At 42.3% G+C, this 25,214-nt stretch overlaps 1 protein-coding gene across 1 annotated transcript in view; it reads left to right on the top strand.

The window, feature by feature from the left end:
* Positions 1-6,540, top strand: part of MRPL3 (mitochondrial ribosomal protein L3) — a 70,356-nt gene extending 63,816 nt beyond the window's left edge. The window contains exon 10 of the mRNA XM_032805880.2: positions 5,932-6,540. Within this exon, the coding sequence (XP_032661771.1) occupies positions 5,932-6,081 (150 nt within the window). The 3' untranslated portion in view covers positions 6,082-6,540. The remainder of the gene's footprint in view (positions 1-5,931) is intronic.
* Positions 6,541-25,214: the final 18,674 nt, after the last annotated feature.

Raw genomic sequence — 25,214 nt, 5'->3', positions numbered from 1 at the left:
TTCCCTCCCTGAGCTTTGAAAAATCCAGTTTCCTGATTGGTCTTCTGGTCAGGTGTGTGGTTCCCTTTGTTAACCCTTTACAGGTAAAAGAAACATTAACCCTTAGCTATCTGTTTATGACAGTTGTAGCTACATGATGGAGATTGTGCATGACTGGAGAACAGTGTTAATAAGTATATAGCAGAAGAGAAATATGGCATCCTGGAGCAATAGACTGTGCAAAAACATCATGTATCCATTATAACCAGCACATAATTCCAAGGCCACCTGAAATACTCTCAAGGATTTGAGAGCTACTTTGACGTGTGAAACCAATTCCTCCTCTAACTCTTCAGCAAGCAAAATTGTGTTTTAAGCCTGGAAACTCATTTCATTTAGGAAGCTATTTGAGACATCCCAGCTGAAATTCCAACCTGCAGTTTCTGTCATAGGAAGCCAGGATGTTAAATCTAAGGCTTAGTCTACACTATAAAGTTTTGCCGTCATACTTATATAAGCTAGGAGTGGGTGGAAAGGTGGGTGGGAGAAATCACACCCACCCCTCAGCGGACTTAGCTGTGCCAGAAAAAAAACCCAGTCTAAATGCAACTGTGCTGAGAGAGCAGTGCTTCTATCAACATAGGTAATGTAGTTCATGGAGATGATGTTACTATGCCATCAAACTCCTCCTGTCTGCTAATGCTGCACCTATACTAGGGGACCCTGCTGGTATAGCTATACCAGCAAATCATTTGCCATGTAGACAGGCCTTTAGCTATGGTATGGTCCCAAAATGTATATCTGTGAGGGTGGATTGATTTAAATAATTTAAATCCTAATTTAAATTAGCAAATAGGAAGTCTTGATTTAAATTATCTATTGTAATCTTGACTTTGCATTTATACTTTTTAGTTATTTTCCTGAAGTAAATTGGTTGGTACCATTTGGCATTACTTTTTGCTAATCAGGAGGATAAGCTACTATATTCATACACATTTAAGCAGGTATATAGCTTAATATGCATTCAGATTCTTAATTTTTACATGTTTCATTTTAGAAAATGGCAAAAGATGCATTTCTTCTTTACTAGATGATTAACTTTTTTTTTTACTTGTGATTTGTGTCAAGCTGCATTTGGACACTGGAATTCGTTTAAATGCACAAAACATCATTTTAAAATTGTTTTAGTAACTAAAACTACCTTAAAATGTGCTGGTTACATAATTTTTTTTATCATGTCAAAGTTAGACTCGGGACTCAGTTTGTCAGACCACTCTGTTTTATTAGCACAGCGCTCTGCTAATACACCCAGATAATGTGAGCAGCCATGCAAGGCCTAAACAGTCTTATTTATACAGATAAAAGAGCGGGAATTAGACAAAGGGACAAAGAAAGCAAAAACAGTAAAAATCACCTGGGGCACAGCATGCATATCCCACTTCCTTACTAACTGTTATCGATCTAAGGCTAATACTTCACCAATTGCCCTTAAACGGTGCAATTGTTCTATGTTAATGTCTGTATTCCTGACACTTGGATTGCAACATTCCAACAATTTTGCTTAAAGGTACAGACAACATTTCTTTAATCCTTTCTATTCTTACAATATAATTCATTCTACTTTCACAATCAGAACATGTTTTTCATTTAAAACTAATTTACTAAACAAAGGAAATATCTGTAGTTGATTAATTTAATTTTCTGATCATCTTGTCCTTCAAAATTTTAGAACTAGTAGATCTCATTCTTTCACACCTAGTTTTACCTCATAGATTGGAAGTAGAAAATAGGTTTTCCTGCTTTTTCACCTCTCACTAGGTTTCTCAACTTTGAGTAAACTAGTAATTGAATTGAACTAGTTGAATAAACTAAAATGAAGAAAATATTCTCTCTGCACTTGCAGAAGAAGCTACTGCTGTTCAAAGCTGCTTTAGCACTTCAGAAATTCTGGTTCCAGATGATTAACTAGTGAATTGCATAAGTTCAGTGCAGTAACTTTCTTAAAATATTGGCAGCAGATCTGAACTGCTTGGATATTATTTTTTTATTTACTATACTTTTAAAAATCTGTTTTTATCCACCCTGATATCTTTGCAGGACTCTCTGGGGAGGCTAAAGTACTATCAAGTATTCTGAGTAAAGTTATGTCTTCCTATCGGAACTGAATTGTCAGCTGGTATCGGATTGTTCAGGCCTGGATTTTGTTTGTTCTGTTCAATTTCTGCCATAAATAACTGGTTCCATTGTATGTGTTTTCCAGTCAAGTGAGACCAGTCTCTCAATTACTAAACTTATTGCATGATCTGTTATAAAAGTGGGTAATAGAAAAACAAGCTGCCTGTTTCTGCTGGGCATATTTATCTCTGTTGTAATATATTTCTTCTGAATACAGTTAAATTCAGTAGATGAAGGGAATTATTACAGCTTTCAGAAAGAACTCCATATGTAGTGATATAGAAATGGTGAGGTTAGTTTTAAATGAGATTTCATTGCCCTTCAGTGGATAGTTCCTTTTTCTGCAGAGATACCAGGGCTTTATCATCTACCTCATACAAGCTATGGACATGAAAATATTTTTCTACTGATAACTGTACCTACTTATTTTCCTCAAAGATTGGATTTGCGAGGCTAGATTTAAAAAATTTCACATGTAGAAAGGTCAGTATAAAAAGTACCTTCACTGTAGCAATAGATTTCTTGAAAATGTATAGTTTCTTAAAAGTTACATGTTCTACAAACCTGGGTCTGGCTTCTGCATAGACTTATGTATGTGCTTTACTTTACACACTTCAAGTAGCTCCACTGAAGACAATCGGACTGCTTGCAGTGCATAAAGTTATATGCAAGCCTTAGCGATATCATGGCCCAGATTGCAGATATGGTCACAAGATGTCATAAATAATCTGATTTATGTCTCATCTGAGAAAGATGGGTGGGGCATAAAAGTAATGAAAACAAACATGAAGGAATGAAAAACACAATTTGCAAAAGTGTGTAATTTTTTAAAGAGTTCTGACTATAAGTGACACTTGAGTTAGAGTATATTCTCTTGTTAGGAACTTCTAGAGTGCTGTATTATTAGATCCATTTCATAAATGAATTCTTGTCGCTCTGAAACCTAAAGAGCATTTTTTTTTGAACTGTACATGTTCAAAAAAGCTACTCCGCGCTGATTAGGCCTCAGCTGGAGAATTGTGTCCAGTTGTGGGCACCACATTTCAGGAAAGATGCAGACAAACTGGAGAAAATCCTGAGAAGAGGAACAAAAACGGTCAAGATTAATAGTCTAGAAAGCATGACCACTGAGAGAAGATTGAAAAAATTGTGTTTTGTTTAGTCAGGAGATGAGATGACTGAGAGGGGACATAAGTTTTCAAGTATATAAAAGATTGTTAGAAGGAGGGAAAAAATTGTTCTCCTTAACCTCTGAGGATAGGACAAGAAGTAGCAGGCTTAAATTACAGCAAGGCCGGCTTAGGTTGGACATTATGAAGAACTTCCTAGCTGTCAGGGTGGATTGGCTAGGGAAGGTTGTTTCAATCTCCATCACTAGAGATTTTTAAGAGCAGATTAGACAAACACTTGATGGTCTAGGGCGGCAGTTCTTAATCAGGAGTCCGAGTGCTTCAGGAGGGCCACTGAGCCTTGCTGATGCTGAGAGCCCCTGTGTCTCTTACAGGCTTAAACTGGTGGCCCCACCCCCCAAACCCAGGAGTGGCACAGGGCTGAAGCTGGCGCCCCCCCTGAAGCCAGGAGCTCAAGCACCACCCCCTCCACCCTCCCATACACACAACACACACTCAACTGGAGCCGTGAGCTGTGTGAGACTGGATCCCTGGTGCTTCCCACGAGCAGAATCCCTGAGCCCGTGGGCAGAGTTGGGGGTGGGGCACAAAGATGTTGCCCCACCAAACTGCAATGCATTACCTAGAGTGGGGCAGTCCAGGGACAGCTCTACCTCCCTTCCCCCACCACCTCTTCTTCCCCAGGCCTCCTTAGGCCCAGCCCTCTGGCCAGGTTGTAGGTGGGAAGCCAGAGCCAGGCAGTGCGGAGCAGCTGCTCCTCTGGCTGGTAGTGCCATGGAGCAGGCAGCCGTGGCATTCCCCCATCTGCTGCTGGTGCCTGAGGTTGCAGCTGCTCCTCCGCTCCCAGCCCCCTTTGACTGCTCACGCAGCCAATAAGAGCCACCCAGGTGGGGGAACCCGGCTCTGGGGCCAGCAGAGCCATTGTGGAGCAGCCACCACAGAGGGAGCCCTTCTGGCACACAGCCCCTTGCTGACCTCCTTGCACCCTGAGCTACCCCCCTGCCTGTACCCTGAGCTACCCCCCTGCCCGCACACAGCCTGCCCACAACCCCTGCCTGCACGTTGAGCTACCCCCGTGCCTGCGCACAGCCCCTAGCTACCTCCTGCCTGCCTGCACCCTGACCTAGCACCCTTCCACATACACTCCCTAGCTATCCCCTGCTTGCACCCTTAGCTACCTCCCTGCCCACACATAGCCCCTAGCTACCTCCCTGCCTTTACCCTGAGTGGTTTTCAAACTTTTTTAGCTGAATCCCCACTTTATTATATTTTTTGGTTGCATCCCCCCACAGCCCAAACAAGTAGGTGGCCTTCTAAGTTAGCCAGAGGGTTGCGGTAGCGCTTCCTGGAGCCCGCTGTGCGCAAGTGTCTTCCTAGTTTGCTCAGAGAAGTATTGTGAATTCATTCATAATGATCAGATTTGCACATGCAAATGGGCAGTTGTGTTTAGCTGGTCACTTGCATATGAGCATGCAATTCATATGAGTTGCCAAAATTATGAGAGAGTGAGTGAGTGGGTGGCGTGGGGGATATAAAGTAACAAAATACTTCTTAGGTACTGAAGAGAAACAGTCAAAAAGACATAGCTTCTTGTGTTCTTTTGAGTATATAGGTATTTACCATAAATTCTTATGTGAAATAGCAACTCTGTTTGTACTTTCTTTGTTGTTAAGCTACTGTATTTTAAATACAACATATATTAAGATTTTTCTAAGTCAGGAAGAGTTGATGGTGATAGCTTTTAATTAAGTTTCAATATCTTCTTATAGCAAGCATTTTGTGTATCCAATATAAAAATCTAAATGATATTACGATTTTATCAGCTTTTGGTAAATACTGGTTCAGACTAGTATTTTGGTTGTACAAAAGTTAATGAGGAATGCAAACTGGTGATCCATATTAAACCCAATTCCAAAAATTCTTGTGACTTTCTATTAGCTGTATAAAGAAATATGTTTAGATAAGTAGAAAAATGTTAAACTCCATGTCTAGCACTTGAGTTTCTGAAATTGTAAGTACAGTCGTACTTGACTTCTAGGGACACAACCAACTTAAAATCTAGTCAGTTTAAAAAAAAAATGAATTAAGTCGTTTCATCCCTCTTTCATCCTTTTGTACTTTTACAATTGCATCTTCCCATTTAAAAAAAAAAAAAAGTTTTTCTCTGTTGCTGAGTCAAAAAATTCACAGGTACAATGGGGAAATTTTCTAACTGAAGGAAAAACATGAAAATCCCTGTACACAAAATGCTACCAGGTTCAGAACTGAACGGACATAGTTCTCTACTCTTTGTTAGATTAATCTTAGATTTTACTTACATTAATAGTAGTTAAAAATATGCAGACCGTCTACTTAATTTAATTTAAACTCTGATTTCTCAGTGGTTGACTTTGATTCATCCCATAGCACAGTACAAAGGTTGAATTATAAGTTTTTAAAGTCTAATGGCTCAAGCACAAAATATTAGATTCATGAGCTGATACTGTCATTAATTTAACTAATGTCCAGACATGGAATTCTTTAAAAAAATAAATGTAACTTGAATGCTGTTTTCCTCGTGCATAGAAAAAGAGTGATTTCCTAGGGTTTAAATATATTACTGTCTGTGAATCATCTGTTTGATTTATTAAACCTTTTTTCATTCTAGGTCAGAGATACAAATTTACCTACTTACCGAGACTGCAATAAAAATCCTCCATTCCCCACATTTTTTGCTGATGGAGAAGAAGAGTTACCAGAAGACTTGTATGATCAGGAAGTTTTCCAGTTCACTGATCCCTCAGTCACATATGTTTAGTGTTATTGACATCTTTAAGAATATGCAGCTTTCACATTATTTCTGTGAACTTTCCAATGCTGAACAATTACAAACCCAGAAACTGCACTCTAGTTGAACGACCTGAACTCATCAAACATTGTGGGTTTTTTTTTTCAGGTAGCAAGATTTACCACAATCTCTTCCAAAACAGTATTAAAACAGTGAGTGGTGGTAAGCTGGTGTGTCTGAGGGAAGGATTTCAAAGTAATAGGTATATTGCTGACTTTTTACATTTCAAAATTGCTTCTTGTAACTTTTTCCCTCTCACAGACTGCCAAGATTTCTTTAAATCCATTGTCTTGGTATTGCATGCATCAGTTACGTGATTGATGAAGCTGAGACTATTAACAGAACAAAATGTATAGTTGTTTTTTTCCCCTAAAGGATATGTACTGATTACCTTTGACTGAACAGAAAATAAAAGGTTTATTAAATATCCCATTTTGCTATCTGGGGACATAAATGGAGTGTCTAGGACTTTACAAAGAATGAACTTGAAAATGTTGAGTAGAACGGGGAAGGAGAGGGGGGAAGAATTCTAGTTCTCTCTTTTCCAGGCCGAACACCATAGGCAATTGCCCCAAAGTGCCTCTGGGGCTATAATCTTTTCTACCTTTCATTTCCCTTTCCTCATCAAAGCTCCTTTCCTCTTTATTTTAGTGCTCTGAGTTTAGAGCAACAGTTACACAATATACATTTCCTAGAGAACAGAATGAGACTAGCAATGTCTGGTAAGAGTTGTGGCAGTGTTCGCTGGCTAGAAAGGCTAGACACAGGGACTATAGCAGCTGCCTGTTTGTCCCCTTCATTGGATCCTTGTTCTGATAACTTTATGAAAATGTCTCTTGCATAAGGTATCTAGAGAAATATGTCCTCTTCAGTTGTCTTCATAGCTGAGATTTTATATTGTTATGGAAGAGCTTTGGGCCTGCCCTAGTCATCTTCATCATTTAACAAAAATGAGCCAAGTGTGAAGGGTCTATTGTACAATTAATTTTTCCCTATCACTCCTCTCTCCTACCCAGGCATTCTTTTATAATGGTCAAAGTGCAAGTACTCTCCATTTGGCTTTCTCCACCTTCCATAAGTTATTTACTGTTTAAAGGCCTGATCCTTTAAACCATTACTTTACGTGCATGAACATTTCCTTTGAAGTCCATAGGACTAATCGCAAGCATAAAATTAAATATGTGCCTATCTGTTTGCTGAATTGGCACCTAATTGCCTACCACATGCTTTGCACAGTACAAGATTTGCATTCACATGTAATGTTGGGAAGGAGGGCATCCCTAGGCAGAGTCCCGTTTTATGTCTACACTTCATGTAATGGTTGTCAGGAAATCCTTCCATTAATTTTGTGCAGCTTCACTACAAAGTTGATGTACTTTAAAATGTATTTTATATTTTACTAAATGATTTACCGAAACCTTGAGAACAAGTATGTATGCCCATCCCAGAGGTGAGGTCCCATTCCATTTAAAAGCAATATTCATGGAGTTATCTCAGTTTATCCCTGAAGTTTACTGAAGGTATTTTGAATTTGTTGAATTTTGTTGAATATTTGTTGAATTTTGTAGTGAAGCTGCACAAAATTAATGGAAGGATTTCCTGACAACCATTACATGAAGTGTAGACATAAAACAGGACTCTGCCTAGGGATGCCCTCCTTCCCAACATTACATGTGAATTTGTTATACTGTATCCAAGAGATTAGAACATCTTTTATACATATTAGATATTCACAGGGGACATAGTAATTTGGGAGGGGTAATTGTTGATATATTTAGTGCACTAAATACAGAACTGTGAACTGGTAATGTCTATGTTGATGCCACATAGCTTGGTTTAATCTCAACAAGTATCTCTTATTATAAGTAAATAGGGATACTGCATAACACTCTCCCTTTACCCCTTCAAAAATAAAATCAGGCCAGTCACCAATGCTCATATATCATAAACCAAAGGTCGGCAACCTTTGGCACGCGGCTTGCCATGGTAAGCACCATCCAGGCCAATGGGGCAGCAGGAAGCGGTGGCCAGCACATCCCTCGGCCCGTGCCGCTTCCCGCAGACCCGATTGGCCTGGGTCGGCGAACCGTGGCCAGTGGGAGCCGCGATCGGCCGAACCTGCGGATGTGGCAGGTAAACAAACCGGTGCAGCCTGCCAGGTACTTACCTTGGCGAGGCACGTGCCAAAGGTTGCCAATCCCTGTCATAAACCTTAGAAGTACATTACTAAGAAGTTAGCACTAGCCCTTTCCATTATACATCATGTATTCCAATTGGGTTTTTTTGAGGGTTTGGCTACGCTTGCAGCCATACAGCGTATGTATGTAAAACAACAATATTGTTTCCTGAGGATAAACCCTTCAGTGTTTGACGTGATGAACCTCAAGTTATAACATTTTAATTTTATTTGTATTGCTCTCTGAATATAATGTAAATTGAATGACTCTTCTCTTACAGATACTCCTTTGTGTCTCTTTGCAACTGTATTTGCAGTGGTTAATACTATATAGCTGCACATATAGAGTGGAATTAAAGAAACCAATCAAATCAAATGTAGCTTAACATTAATAAACTTTTCATAGTAAAGTAAAATAAAAGTGTAAAATGATATGTAAGTGGAATAGGGGATCTGATGTCTCTATCTACATATCATAAAGACTAGATTCATAGATTACAAGGTCAGAAGGGACCAGTGTGATCAACTAGTTTGACCTCCTGTATAATGCAGGTCGTAGGGACTTCCCTGAATTAAAAGTTCTAGAAGTACAAGTTTTTATAAGAGGGGTTCACAGTAGGGGGGTAAGTACATCTTATCTCTTCAAGAGAGTGAGTTGGTTTCAAAGTTAGCAAGTTTAGTTAAGGCAATCAGGGTGAGGAACAAGGAGGTACAGAGGCAATTGTGGACTGAAAGTCAGCGTATGGTGTGGGTACCCCTGCTGTGAAACATTTGAAAAGTAAGAAAATGGGGAAATCGACTCCCCAAAAATGGTTTAACTGGGCCAATTAAGCACAAGAAAACTTAAAGGATACAATAGACTTTGCATATGACATGGTGCTGAGATCCACATATAGGACATCTGGGGAAACAGTTCTGTGAACAGTGTCTCAGTATTACAGCAGCTTGGGGATATCAAAGGAATGTGAAAGATGCAAGTGACCACAGAACTGAAGAAGGGCCATGAGGCCCCTGGGACAAAGTAACAAGAAAGTGCTTGTGAGCTATTGTCTGAGAAAATGACAGGCTGGGAGGAGACAGCTCTGTGATTAAAATAAAAAGTGGTGCCATTTATCACTGAACCGTTTCAGTGTACCTAGCTGGCTTAACTTTTCAGAGTGCAAGACAAGCTATGTCATACAAAACCACTACTTTTGTTTGAATGATTTTCTTTCTATTCTTAATAAATCTTGTCTTGGACTGTTCTGGAAAATATTCAGAGAAATTCTCCCCTCCCCTGGGTTCTCCCCTAAAAGGACATGGGCCACAGGTATGGAAATATTTTCTGATTGATGCTGTGAGAGGCACTGAAGATTTGAGAATCAAGTCGAAGCAGGTACAAGTAAAAGTTCTTTTTTGAAAAAAAAGAAGAAAAAACTAGATCAATAGAAAGTGTGATGGTGACATCTGTGCAGTTAATAATTTGACCAGGAACATAGTAATTTTTACCTGATAAAAAATAAAATTACCTGATCTGACCTGCCATGTTTCATCTAGTGCAGTATCCGGTCTCTGACAGTGACTAACACCAGCTGCTTCAAGGTTTAAAAACAAACAAAAAAACCCCCAACCTTTCAGTAGATAGTTATGGGATATGCTTCATGCAGAGAAAATTTTCTCCAAACCCAAAATAGTTAGATTGGTTTATATCCCAAAGCATAAAAGTTTATATCCCTTCCAAAGCTCTTAGGTTTATTTGGATTTTTCTTAATATTTATTTTATACTGGATATTCTTGTTAATTTATCTTGTCCTGTGCTTGAATCCTGGATAGGCTCCTGGCCTTAGTGATGTCTTGTGCAACTGAGGCCACGTATACACTATGGGATAAAATCGAATTTGCTAAAATCGGTTTTATAAAACTGATATTATAATTTCGATTTCTTGCGGCCACACTAGGCACAGTAATTCGGCGTTGTGCGTCCATGCTCCGAGGCTAACGTCGATTTCTGAAGCGTTGCATTGTGGGTAGCACTTCCGTAGCTATCCCATAGTTCCCGCAGTCTCCCCCCGCCCCTTGGAATTCAGGGTTGAATGTTAATGTCGCGGGGGGTTCTGGGTAAATGTCGTCAGTCATTCCTTCCTCCGGGAAAACATCAGCTGACAATCCTTTCGCGCCGTTTTTCCCTGGATTGCCCTGGCAGACGCCATAGCACGGCAACCATGGAGCCCGTTCAGCTTTTTTTTTTTCGGCACCGTATGTGTACTGGATGCCGCGGAGAGAGAGGCGATACTCCAGCGCTACACAGCAGCATTCACTTGCTTTTGCAATGATAGCAGAGATGGTTACCTGTCGTTCTGTACCGTCTACTGCCGGAGAAAACTGGCAATGAGATGACGGTTATCTCTCCCTCTCTGTACTGTCCGCTGCTATCATGAGTGCCCCTGGCTGAAAATTTTTGAAAGCAAAATTGGGATTGACTCACTTGGAATGAGTCAATCCCTCCCTTATGGTTTCTAAAAATAGAGGTCAGTCCTGCCTAGAATAATAGGCAAGTGTAATAGAGATCCAGTGTATCAGAGAGCACAGCTGCTCCGTGTCAGTATTCACAGGGGTTGCCCCTGCAACAACCCCACCCCGTTGCTTCCCTCCTCCCCAACCTTCCTGGGCTACCGTGGCAGTGCCCCTCCCCCATTTGTGTCATGAAGTTGTAAAGGAATGCAAGAATAAGAAACAGAGACTTGTTAGTGAGATAAAATGGGGGGGAGGCACTTGGAGCAGCAGCCTCCCGGGCTATGACAGTCCAGGCAGTACGGACTCTATTTTTAGAAACCACAGGGAGGAATGACTCATTGCCAAGGGTCAATCCCAATTTTGCTTTCAAAAATTTTCAGCCCCCAGTTGCGATGATGAAGCTGGTTATAGCCGTTCTGTCCTATCTACTGGAGTAACCAGGAATAATTGCCTCTGATATTGAGCAATTATCAGGCATGGGGTTCTCGAGGATGGCGGTGGTGGGCAGTCCTTCTGCACCGTCTACCACCGGGGAGGGGGGAGGGAGAGGAGCGGATACTGCTCTTCACTGCTGTAGCATCCGTCTACCAGCAGCATTCAGTATACACATAGGGTGACATTGAAAAGAGTCAAGGAATGATTTCTTTCCCTTTTTTTTCACGTGGTGGGGGGGGAAAGAAACTGAGGAGCTATTTCCCTGAACCACGCCAGACACTGTGTTTGAACCTACAGACATTGGGAGCTCAGCCAAGAATGCAAATACTTTTCAGAGACTGCTGTGGACTGTGGGATAGCTGGAGTCCTCAGTACCCCCTCCATCCATGAGCGTCCATTTGAGTCTCTGGCTTCCGTTACGCTTGTCACGCAGCGCTGTGTATCCTGGAGTTTTTTTTTTCAACGCTTTGGCATTTCGTGTTCTGTAACGGAGCTGGATACAACAGATTTGTCTCCCCATACAGCGATCAGATCTAGTATCTCCCGTACGGTCCATGCTGGAGCTCTTTTTGGATTTGAGACTGCATCGCCAGCCGTGCTGATCAGAAGCTCCACGCTGGGCAAGCAGGAAATGTAATTCAAAAGTTTCGCGGGGCTTTTCCTGTTTACCTGCCCGCTGCATCCGAGTTCAGATTGCTGTCCAGAGCGGTCAGTGTTGCACTCTGGATACGCCCGGAGGCGAGGCCAATAACGTCGATTTCCGTCCACACTAACCGTAATCCGAACTGTTAATATCGAATTTAGCGCTACTCCTCTCGTCAGGGTGGAGTACAGAAATCGATTTAAAGAGCCCTTTATTTCGATATAAAGGGTGTTGTAGTGTGGATGGGTACAGCGTTAAATCGATTTAATGGCCATTAAATCGATTTAAACGCGTAGTATAGACCAGGCCTGAGTCCCACAGGTTAATTGTTCATCGTTTGAAAAAATCTTTTTATTTGCCACTTTTTTCATTTTCTTTGAACGTCCCCTAGTTTTTGCATTTTGAGGGAAAATAGATGTTCAAAATCTACAGCCTCTGTAGAATTCATTATTATATACGTGGATGATAGGCCACTCTTCTATATACCATAGGAAATGAGATTTTAGTTTAGTGGTTCTCAAACTGTTGCATTTGTAAGAGAGGAACTTCTTCTTTTTCCTGATCTTGTGTGCAATGACATATGGAACGATGGCTTAATGTTGTCATAATTAATACAATACCCACCTATTAATTCCATATCATCTCAAATCTTCCTTATTAGAAATTGTGTGTGTATAAAGAAAAGGATTAAGTCTGAGAAACTGTATGGAGAATTAAGAGTATTTAAAGCATTTAAGATGCAGACCCCTTGAGGGTGAAAGTGTCAGTTTGAAGAGGTTTTGTTGATTGGTTGAAACCACAAAAGTTTGTGGTGACGATGTTTGTTTTTAAATAATAAATGTGATTAATGACCAATGATGTCAAAGGTGCCAGTAAAGACCAGGATAAATAAATAGGGTGGATTTATCAAAAGGGTCTAAGCAAGTTAAGCATCTAACTCGTAGGGTGGGATTTTCAAAAGCACCTAAGTTTATAAATGGAAAAATCAAGGTGAAAGGAGTGTTTTCAAGAATAACCCAACCAAAATGTACCATACTCTAGCTAAGCAACCTGATACCAACAATAGCAAATGAAATATAGTATAGGTAGCTGGCTAATTAAAATGAATTAACCAGTGTGTTTTATGCCAGAGAGATCCTATTATGGATGAAGAGGAGTGAGGGGTTCCTATAATCTCTTCCCCCATGTTACCTGGGAGAATATTGACAGGTTTCAGAGTAGCAGCCATGTTAGTCTCTATCCACAAAAAGAACAGTAGTATTTGTGGCACCTTAGAAACTAACAAATTTATTTGAGCATAAGCTTTCGTGGGCTACAGCTCACTTCTTCAGATGCATATATCTGCTGGATGTGAGTTTTAATATAATTTAACAAAAAATATAGGATTGTAAAAGGAATGACCTTGTATTTATCTGACTACTGTCTCCATGAATTAATACAGATGCTTAAAAAAATTAACAGCTCATAAATGAATAGGTGTCAAGAGGTTAGAAGGCAGTTTCCTATAAAATCCAATTCTAGATCTAAAAATATTGCTATCACCAAAAACTTACCAGTTCATCAATTTATGAGTTGAACAAACAAAAGTGCCTGCTCTATTTTTCTCCAGATGTGCAGAAGTATGTTTAAATTGCTCTGATTTGTGACAAGCTGGTTTTGCTTTCTTTTGGGGGGAGGGAATCAAACACTTCCCTGGCTCATGCTTATGATACATACAATAGGGAAGATCAAAATACACCAGCCTAAGGGCGCACCGCATCTTGCAGGGATGAGGAGAAAGCAGCAGAGGGTTAGTCTGTGTGTTGAGGAAGGATGGAACCTAGGAATCCTAATTGTTTCTATGCTCTAAAGCAATGGTTCTCAAAGTTTTGTACTGGTGACCCCTTTTTGCACAGCAAGCCTCTGAGGCTACGTCTACACTACCAGCCATATCGGCAGGTTACAATCAATTGCTCGGGGATCAATATATCGCGTCTCATCTAGACGCGATATATCGATCCCCGAATGCGCTTATATCGATTCCGGAACTCCACCAACCCCAACGGAGTTCCGGAATCGACAGGGGGAGCCGCGGACATCGATCCCGCGCAGTGAGGACAGGTGAGTAATCTGATCTTAGATATTCGACTTCAGCTACGTTATTCACGTAGCTGAAGTTGCATATCTAAGATCGATTTTTACCCGTAGTGTAGACCAGCCCTGAGTGCATCCCCCCATAAATTAAAAACACTTTTTTAATATATATTTAAATGGAGGCAAAGTGGGGTTTGGGATGGAGGCTGACAGCTCATGACCCCCCATGTGATAACCTCATGACCCCCTGAGGGGTCCCAATCCTCAGTTTGAGAACCTCCTGCTCTAAAGGCACTTTCTTTCCTGCTCCCCATCTGTACACTAACTGGGATGATAACTCAGGCATGCTGTTTACAATTCTTCCTTACAGTGCTTGAAACAAAGCAGGAGTCCTAGGTGTCATTTCCCTTGTAAGTGCTTGACCACTCTCCCTCCCACAGAGCAAGGCAAGGAATCCTGATTGCCAACATCGCCCTCCAACCCTCTGCAGCTTCTCTGCACTTATTTTCAGAAGAGGTATCTCTGACTTGCTTAGCTGTTGCAGAATGAAGAGAGGATTTGCCTCGCGCTGCATTGCTCCCTGTGCAACTGTGATAATCTCAGGGGAGGCAGAACGTTTTATCCACCTTACTGTATACTCAGTTGACATGTAAGTGGCGTGTCAACTGATATTTAAATAATGGATTCTTCTCCCGGGGGGTAGTAGGTGTTAAGGATTTGCTTTACAACTCTAATAGAAAGGTCTAACTTGCACAGTAATACAATCCAAAATAAGCTTGAAAGACCTCAACGTTCCCACTGCAATGGTTCAGCAAAAGACAGTTGTTGCTGGTGTTACTTGGGCACAGCGTTCCTTCCTCCTTTCAACACTATGTGCTTGTGTACATGGGAATGTTAAACCGGATCAAATTGAGTTAATCCCATTTGAAAACGCTTATGTACAAGTGACATATCACATAGCTGTGCATTAACTCATTTATCAGGAACTCTGGGGTCCTCTTGTAAAGTGAACGCGGTTTGTTTTCAGTTGTATTAGTTTGATCTTTTGTTCATGTGCACAGAGTAGCTGCTCCCCAATTTCTGCATGCCTCCAATGGCTATATCATAGTGCTTTGCCGATCAAACTACTAAAGCAAACCTGGAACGTAGGTGTAGCCACTGCACCCACCCACCCCCACCCTTAGCAACATAAAAGCAGATACATTACACTGAAATCCAAATGCACCCAGCACCCTCCATATATGCAGAACTCTTACCATCTCTGAGCTTCCCCCAAAGAATGGGAAGAGTCTCAAGGAAGTAAAGTACATACACATACATGCTTAACTCATAGGGCTTTTGTTTTGTTTTGTTTTAATCTGGAATATGAACAATAAGTGACTGGGTTTTTTCCCCCCTTCTCCCACAACCCCAGCGCCCGCAACAGCCATATCATCAAGGACAGGGCCTCTATCTACTGCTGATAGGCTGATCAACCTGAGGGTAAGGGGTGCGGGGCGGAAAGGAAGACTCCGGAGGACATGTTTACCGAACTCATGGCTGAGTCACGGAGGAAATTCAGGCTGGCTGACAGGTGATGGCTGTACCTGATGACTCAGAGAGAGAGAGAAAAATGTAGCTGTTCCAGGTGATCATAGCAGTGGCCAGGGACAGTGTCTCAGTAGCCAGGAAAACTGGCTGTGATTAAGGACAGGATCAAGATGGCAAAGGAAAGCATGGAAAAAGACCTGAGAGATGTAGAGGCAACTTGTGGACATTATGCTGAGTGGAATGCCCTGCAAAAGAAACCCTGGCTAGGCCAATAGACCCTGCAGTCCCATAATTTGGGATCCAGGCATGTCCTTCATCCCCTGGACAGTGCTGGCTACTGGGACCAGTAGGAACTCCTAACCACCACATCCCTGCAGTAGTACCCCCAGCAGCTCCCATTCTCCTCCCAGATCCAAGCTCGGCACTAAGAATACTTGCCTCTGGGAGTCCAGCTGTTCTGAGCCTGGCAATGCCCCTGAGATTTTTGATCTGCGGCACTCGGCCCCAAAACCTGTGAGGACAAGAAGAGCTAGAGGCAAGGTTTATATTCACCTGTAACTTCAGCCCCTTCCCAAAATTGTTGTATTTGAAATATTTTTACTGTTGTATTTTCAGTTCTGTGTGCACTGTTGCATTCGTTAAAGGTTTGTACATAGTTTATTCTGTAAATTGCTTAATTTAATGTATTTCCAAATTCAGAGAGATTATTTTTCCATTGGTTTCATTCAAACTTTTTTTTTTTGTTTCATAAAAGAAACTGTTCGCATTGCAGTGAATATAGAAAATCCTTGAAACAAAAAAAAGAATGCATGGGTTTTGCAAAAGCACATAGGGAATGCTAAACTTCAGCCACCCCCACCCAACCTCCACTGGCTAACATGTTCAGCCATGGGACTCAACATACAAATAATAGATATCCCTTACAGCTTTCCTGCAGCAGTTTGTGTTCTCTATGAGATGCCTTGCTGGCTGCTCAAGCCTCTGAACAGGCTGCTCAAGCCTCTGCACTTCAGCCTCTCACTCATGCTGGTTAACAGCAAGCCAAAAATGGCACAAGCCAGCCCAGAAAAGAAAACATGGGACAGAGACATGGGAATTTTTAATATAATTTAAACTCACCAGGTTTGCCACAATTCTCTGCAAAACCAATCCCAGGATGCATGCTGCTCAGAGTTGAAGCAAAGGACCAGGGGCTACCCCCAGAAAATGCTACATGCTCATTTTGCAGCAAACTACCACTTCACATTAATTGAAAATGAAGAGGCATTCTGTGTGCATGCTGTTGATATGACTCATGTGATTTACCTGATGTACATACAAAAGCTTTGGCTTAACGCCCCCCATGTTAGACACACCCTTTGGTAGTCTGGGACTGTGAGTTCTGAATGCTAGTGCAGCTTTTAAATTAGTAGGCAGTTGAATTTGCTCCTCGCTTAAAAATATTTGAGTGCCCATGTCCCAAGACCCGCTATGTTTGTGCAGCTTTCAAATGTGCTCATCTTGTCTCCCACCTTGAGCTGCTCAGAATTAACTGTTCTCTGATTAGCTGTGATTGATATGAATTTGCCTCTGATGATGGGTACTGCTAAGGGAAAAGCCAAGACACCGGAGCAAAATGGGGAGAGAGACTAGGCCCATGTTGGGCAGCTCTCAGTCCCCGTCAGCCTCGCGGCCTCCAACTCTGAGCCAGCCTCCCTAGATGCCAGTGGCCACATTCGGGTGCCCTCCATGCCAGAGGCCCTGCAGGCGGCTCAAGACGTTATGTCACTACCAAAACCAGTAGCACCGCTGTTGGCAGCTCCCCAGTCCAGAGGTAAGCCACTGCTCAGACCTCCGCAATCACTGCCTGGACGGTACCACTCACAGTCGAGGGAAGGTTCCCAACGCCGTTCCACGCTCAGTGACCATCCTTGTACAGTCCGCGCCAGTCCCCATCAACCCCCGCCAGGTTGTCTGGCTGGGTACCGACTAGCAGGGGTTCCAGGTACCGCTCCACCTCGAGGGAACATAGACCTTATGGGGGGAGTGTGCCCAGTCAAGACCGGGACAGACGGCACCAGAGGTCATTGTCTCCGAGAATCTACTGTAACCCGTTGAGGTATGGGCATCGATGCCGTTCCCGTTCTTCGTCTCACTTGAGGTCTTCACCATGGCACCGCTCCCGCAGCCCCAGGCGTTGATTGCTAGCACCTCGCTGTCGCGAATCCGCCTGTCAGAGCCAGTTGCGGAGCAGCTGCTACTGGCGGTACTCCCGCTCCTCCACGTTGGGATCATGGTCTCGCGTTGGCACCGCTCTGACATCACTACTCATCCCAGTCCTGGGATAGCGGTCGATTGTATGCTAGTCTGACCTCCCTTGAAAGTCGTCAATCGATGGGCCAGGCTAGTCAGGCTGGACTGCCTGGTCCGCCAGTACCACAGCAGGTGCAGTGTCACTAGGCTCCTTGGCCAGTGCCATGGTACCAATGAGGTCCGTGGGCCCTGACGCAGCCCCCGGTGGTGGCTTGCTCAGTGGCTTGAGCCTCTGAAAGACCGTTAGCCTCCCTTTCGCAGCTTCGCAGAAAGGAGTCGGTGGGGCATTCATCCTCAGTCCCGCGCTCAGAAGGGGACCAAGTGGTGGGACCTGTGGCACTGATGGGGAAGCAGAGTACTGCACCTCCATAGTAATCCTCCCCAAGTGAGGTGATCACAGCCCCTCCTCCGCCTGTCCCACAGGAGGACATGAAAGCCCACCAAGAGCTGTTGAAGATGGTGGCATCGAGCCTCAACCTACAGTGTGAAGAGGTAGAGGAACCCTCAGACTCCCTCTTCAATGTCCTCTCAGCTTCGGCACAGGGCAGGGTGGCTCTCCCTTTCCATGAAACAGTGACAAAAATCTCGAATGTCTTGTGGCAAACCCCAGCTTCCATGCCCCCCATATCTAAGAGGGCAGAACAGACGTATTTTGTGCTTGCGAAGGGGCATGAATACCTGTATACCCATCCTGTCCCCAACTCTCTAGTTGTCTAGTTGGTCAACCATAGGGATTGGCACGGTCAACCCACTCCTACTCCTAAAAATAAGGACTTGAGGAGACTAGATCTATTCGATAGAAAGGTTTATTTGTCCTCGAGTTTCCAACTGAGGGTGGTGAATCACCAAGCCCTGCTGGGTAAATATGATTTCAGTTTGTGGGGCTCCCTTCCCAAATTTGCCGACTCCCTCCAGGAGTGTGATAAGAAAGAGTTCAAGGCTCTGGTTGTGGAGGGCACGGCTGCCACCAGGGCAGCCCTTCAGGCGACCTTGGATGCCACAGATATGGCTGCAAGGTCCATGGCTTCCGCAGTGTCCATGAGAAAAGCATCAAGGTTCCTGCTGTCTGGATTGTTTAGCGAGGCACAGAGCTCCTTACAGGACCTTCCTTTCGATGGCAAGGCCCTATTTGTGGAACAAACAGACGTGAAGTTACACGGTCTGAAGGACTCCCACACAACATTAAAAACCCTTGGCCTCAGTTTAAACCACAGCAGGCTCCTAGTCAGGCCACCCACTCCAGATATGAGCTCCCTTATAAAAAGTCCAGGGATTAAAAAAAGCAACTGCAAATGCCATCCTGACCTGCGCCCCAGCCTTGGCCCTCTAAGCACCACTTTTGGTGGGACGCCCGGGGGCAACTTACCAGTTCATACCCGGGATCCACCCGCAATAAAACTTCCCTTCTCCAACTGGTTGTGGGCTTTTCTCCCAGAGTGGTCACAGCTGACTTTGGACCGAGGGTCCTCAACAGCATCTCCTGGGGCTACCCCCTCCAGTTTAGTTCTCCCCGACCCACCCACCCTCCATCCCTGTCCCTCTTCAGGGATCCCTCTCACGAGAGCCTACTCGAGCAGGAGGTGAGGCGGCTCCTTGGCTTAGGAGCGGTGGAGGTTGTGCCAGCAGAGTTCAGACGTTCAGCAGGACAGGGTAAGAGAGCCCAGGCTAATGGAACAGGTAGGCTCAGTGGTACCCCAGTACATAAGGTGGCACCCCGGAATGGGGGGCAACATGCCACATTCTTCATTTCTGGCAACTTGTAAATCAAGACTGGATGGTTTTCTAAAAGATCTTCTCTAGTTCAAACAGGAATCAATTAGGGAAGTCTTATGGCCTTTGTTATACAGGGGGTCAAACCAGATGATCATCATGGTCCCTTCTGGCCTTGGAATCTATGAATCTATATTATTCCCAAGCAGTTCTGGGTGGAGTTAGCTCATTTGACTGTCCTGCACATCTCATCATAAGGCTTCATCCTGCTGACAGAGATAGAGGATGTGTATCTGCCGCAGCTAAAGTAAATAGAAACAGGCAGGAGAGTGCTCATCGCATCAGTCCTTAAGGAGGCGGTGCCAATGCTGAAGAAGATAGAGAGCCACGCTCCTTCTGCTTTTACTTTAAGCTCATTTAGCTGCATATGCTAATTGTGATAGAAAACTAATAGTACATGAGATTTATTTGTCTCCTTTTTTATATTAGTTTCTCCATTTCAGTATGAAATCGAGTCCCAAACATGCTCTATAGCATGATGGCTATCATGGCCCATCTCAGGAGCCAGTAGACTCCAGTCATTCATTACCTGGACCATTGGCTGGGACAGGCAGCTCTTGTTCAGGTGACTCATCTGCTTTTGAAATGCATGGTACAAGTAAACAATATGATTTATTTGAATGGAGGTAGTGCCTACACATCTCAGTTAAGCATCCAGGCCCTGTTTTCCTAGGCCCCATAATGTCAGGAGTTCCATCTTGGTCATGACTTGGGATTGAAGTAGGGACCTCAGGAGCTGAGAACATACTAAAGGACTAAGTCCTGTAGCTGGGAGCTGTTATAGGCGCACATTCACTGTGGATTAGACACCGAGGGGGATGGGTAACACTTGCTGAATGGTTTGTTATACATACACCTGTAATGAAAAAGCCAGTCCCTGCCCAAAAGAGATTAACCATCTAAATGTTCTCCCTCTCCCAAGATGATTTAGAGCTGATGCTGCCTTGTTTATTTCAAAGTGCTAATGGACAAAGACATATTGGAGACTAGAGCATGCATATAGTTGCTCTGACCTAGTTGGGAGCTTCAACATTTATTTATTTTGCCTGTTTTCCCATCTGGCTTCAGAAGACTTGCACTGTTTCATGTCATTAATTTCCCTACCTTCCTCCTCTTCTGATTAATGAAGAGCCTTGCACAAGAGAAGGACAGGCTGAATTAATCTTGAGGAGTGAAATCCTTTGCAAGTGTAATGATACGAAATTATTTAAACCCAGCTGCCAGCCTGTACTAGGAAAAGGCCAAAGATTTTTTGCTGAGGTATTTTTAGACATTACCAGAGGTGCAGTGCAAAACTGCAAAGAAGAGGTGCTGGATATTTGTTCTTTGTGCTTTGAGGCTGAAGGTGGTGGCTCCCTTTGTCCTTAGTCAGCCCCAGGGATTGTTTTTTCCTCTGTATTTGATGAGTATCTAGCACATTTTGCAGTGTTACCAAGTTCAAAAGTCACGACAGACCCACCTGAAAAATCATGAATGGTTTAAAATGCTTATTTAAAATATATCTGCTTTGTCATCTGACTTTGAAAAACTTGGCAGGAAAACTCATTACCCACCCCCTGTCCTGCCTCACCTTGAGTATGTGGGTCAAAATCCCAAAACTCTAAAACTGCAGAATCCGGTCCTTCATTCTCTTTACTGATAATAGAGATGTTTCCCAGTTCCCTTCGTCTGGCAGTTCCACGAGCATTGCATTGGACATTTCTCCCCAGCTCCATTCCTTGCTCCCCTCTCTAGGCTCAGCTTCCCATTTCCTGTGCTGCTCTCTAACTAATATTGTCCTGTGCCTTTCCCGAGAATTTCTGAGTGTGACAGCAGCTAATAATAAAGATGGGAAATCGCAGAAGCTCACAAAAAATTGAGACTTGGTGCCCCTGATTGGGGGCAGGACTGTAATATAAATAGAAGTTAGGTCCTGCTCCTGCAAAGAGATGTGAGCATAACATTACTCATGTGAACCATCCCAGGGAAGTCATTGAGCAAGTGCTTGCAGAATCAGAGCCTGAGATTAGGCTATCAAGTGATTAAAAAAAAAATCGTGATTAATCATGCTGTTTATAATAGAATTCTGTTTATTTAAATATTTTGGATGTTTTCTACATTTTCAAGTATATTTATTTCAATTACAACAGAGAATACAGAGTGTACAGTGATCACTTTATATTTATTTTTTATTCTTTTTTATTCTATTTATTTATATTTATACTCTGCACTGTAAAAAAAACAAAAGAAATAGTATTTTTCAATTCACCTAATACAAGTACGGTAGTGCGATCTCTTAATCATGAAAGTTGAATTTACAAATGTAGAATTATGTAAAAAAAAAACTGCATTAAAAATAAAATAATGTAAAGCTTTAGAGCCTACAAGTCTAATCAGTCCTATTTCTTGTTCAGCCAATCACTCAGACTAACAAGTTTGTTTACATTTCCAGAAGATAATGCTGCCTGTGTCTTGTTTACAATGTCACCTGAAAGTGAGAACAGGTGAATGCATGGCACTGTTGTAGCCAGCGTCGCAAGATATTTACATGCCGGATGCACTAAAGATTCATATGTCTCTTTATGCTTCAACCACCATTCCAGAGGACATGGGTCTGTGCTGATGATGGGTTCTGGTCGATAATGATCCAAAGCAATGCGGGCCGACGCATGTTCATTTTCATCATCTGAGTCAGATGCCACCAGCAGAAGGTTGATTTTCTTTTTTGGTGGTTTGTGTTCTGTAGTTTCCGCATTAGAGTGTTGCTCTTTTAAGACTTCTGAAAGCATGCTGTACACCTCATCCCTCTCAGATTTTGGAAGGCACTTCAGATTCTTAAATCTTGTGTCAAGTGCTGTAGCTATCTTTAGAAATTTCACACTGGTGTCTTTTTTGCATTTTGTCAAATTTGCAGTGAAAGTGTTCTTAAAACAAACAACATGTTGGGTCATCATCCAAGACAGCTATAACATGAAATACATGGCAGGATGTGGGTAAAAGACAGCAGGAGACATACAATTCTCCCCCAAGGAGGTGAGTCACAAGTTTAATTAATGCATTTTTTTTTTAACAAGCATCATCAGTATGGAAGCATGTCCTCTGGAAGGATGGCCAAAGCATGAAAAAGCATATGAATCCTCAGTGCATCTAGCACATAAATATCTTGTGACACCAGCTACAACAGTGCCATGCGAACGCCCGTTCTCACTTTCAATGCATTGTAATTAGGAAGTGGGCAGCATTATCTCCCATAAATGTAAACAAACTTGTTTGTCTTAGCGATTGACTAAACAAGCAGAAGTACTGAGTGACTTGTAGACTGTGAAGTTTTACTTTTTTTTTTTTTTTTTAGTACAGTTATGTAACCAAAAAAACCCTACATTTGTAAATTGCACTTTCATCATAAAGAGATTGCACTACAGTACTGGTATGAGGTGAATTGAAAAATGCTATTTCTTTTGTTTACAAATATAAGCACCGTAAAAATGATAATCAAAAATAATACAAAGTGAGCACTGTATGCTTTTATTCTGTGTTGTAATTGAAATCAATTACATTTGAAAATGTAGAAAAACATCCAAAATATGTAATACATTTTCATTGATATTCTATTGTATAAAAGTGTGATTAATCACAATTAATTTTTAAAATCGTGATTAATTATTTTGAGTTAATCATGTGAGTTAACTGCAATTAATTGACAGCCCTATCTCAGATTATAAATTCTCTGGGAAAAAGGCTGTGTTTTCCTCTATACTTGTATAGAGCTCACCACAATAAGACCCCATCCTGATTAAATGTAAATAGTACAGACAACAATAACCTGTGCCAAATTTGTCTGATTTTTTTTCCTTTCTTTTTTGAAGAGCTTTAGGACTCTGGCAATTTATTTTAAAAATATGGTCTTAAAACAGAATGAGCCAGCGTAGAAGAAGTAAAACAGTGAATGAGTAGGAGGTGTCAGGTGTACATTATGTGGTAAAATGGCAGCAGGAGGAAGTCAAGTATCCTTTCAACACTTGTTAGCACAAATTTGGTTATTGGCGATAAAAAGGAGTTTATTTCCTTTGAACTGATACTTAAATTGGTGCCGCAGCAGTTCTCTAATAATATTTAGAAGTAATAGACATTTTATCAATTCCTTTTGATATTCCCATTTGGCCTCATACAATTCAGTGTGTGTTGCTGGTATGTAAATAATTATGTAGCAAAGTGAAAGGTTGTTGTATAGTTTATAGCCATAATTTTACCTGCCTTGATGCTATTATACTCTAGAGAGGAGTGGCCTCTGGTTTTTCTTTTAACAGTGCTCATTTTCTTCCTACTGTATTTAAAAACTTACTTCTTATTTCTGTTGGGACCAACATAATTCTACATATGATTAAATAGCACAAATAAAATGCAACAAAATTAAAGTAGAAAATGTATATGAAAATACCTATACTGAATGATGCTCTTGTTTCATAAGGATCAAGTGACAAAATTGGATAAGATTTCGCCTTTGTAAAATCTGTTGATTTTAAAAGAGAGTTGCACAGCTGAGACCCCCGTAATGTGCACCTGCTACCTTCTACTCGTGTACTGTTTTACCGCTATTATGATGGCTTCTTCTGTTTTAAGACCATATTTTTTAAATCAATTGCCATAGCTTTTCAGATAAGAGAGAAAAAAAAACAGAAGACAAAATAGGTCCAGGTTGTTGTTATCTGTACTATTTACATTTAATCAGGCTGGGGCCTCGTGCTAGGTTCCGAAATGTAATCCTCTGAATCATGCCTTGGAGGAAGGAAGCTTCTGTAGACCTAAATCACAGTGTAAGCCACTGGCCAGACTGACCCATATGAGCCAGCTGCTTAACATTACTGGTAAAGCAAAGCAGCAGTAAACTTGATTATAAGTAATCAGTTAGACTGAGTTTATGCTGCCTTTTGTCGCCAGCATCGGGCTGAGCATATCAATGAATATCTTCCCCATGCTCATCTCTCTATCACCATGTCTTGCACAATTTCCATATGAAACAAAATTTGCTGTTTTTAAAATAAGCTAGTGGGACAGTCACTTTAAAGAAGAGCAACAGATTTAATCGTGAACAGGGAGCTATTTCCTGCCCGGATAAGCGAAACTGGGGACTATGGGTACGTCTACACTGCACGATTATTTCGAATTAGCTTAAACCGATATTACAAAACAGATCTAATAAAATCGGTTTAGCGCGTCCACAGTGGGATCCCGAAATCGATTGTTTGCGTCCATGGTCCAAAGCTACCATCGATTTCAGGAGCGGTGCACTGTGGGTAGCTGTTCCTCAGCTATCCCATAGTTCCCACTTCCGTGTTGAGAGCACAGTGCCTGATGGGGCAGAAAACACTGCCCCGGGTGGTGCTGGGTACAGCCTCACCCCTCCCTTTGTGAAGGCAGCAGACAACCCTTTGGCGCCTTTTTCGCGGAGTGCATTGAGCAAACGCCATAGCACAGCAATCTTTCCCTTTTTTTTTTCACGTGGTGGTGGGGGGAAATAAACTGAGGAGCTGTTCCCTGAACCACGCCAGACACTGTGTTTGAACCTACAGACAATGGGAGCTCAGCCAAGAATGCAAATAATTTTCAGAGACTGCTGTGGACTGTGGGATAGCTGGAGTCCTCAGTACCCCCTCCCTCCCTTCATGAGCGTCCATTTGAGTCTCTGGCTTCCCGTTACGCTTGTCACACAGC

Source organism: Chelonoidis abingdonii, chromosome 2 (assembly GCF_003597395.2).
Source record: "Chelonoidis abingdonii isolate Lonesome George chromosome 2, CheloAbing_2.0, whole genome shotgun sequence".
In the NCBI taxonomy this organism is placed as follows: Eukaryota; Metazoa; Chordata; order Testudines; family Testudinidae; genus Chelonoidis; species Chelonoidis abingdonii.
This window is presented reverse-complemented; position numbering and strand designations above follow the sequence as displayed.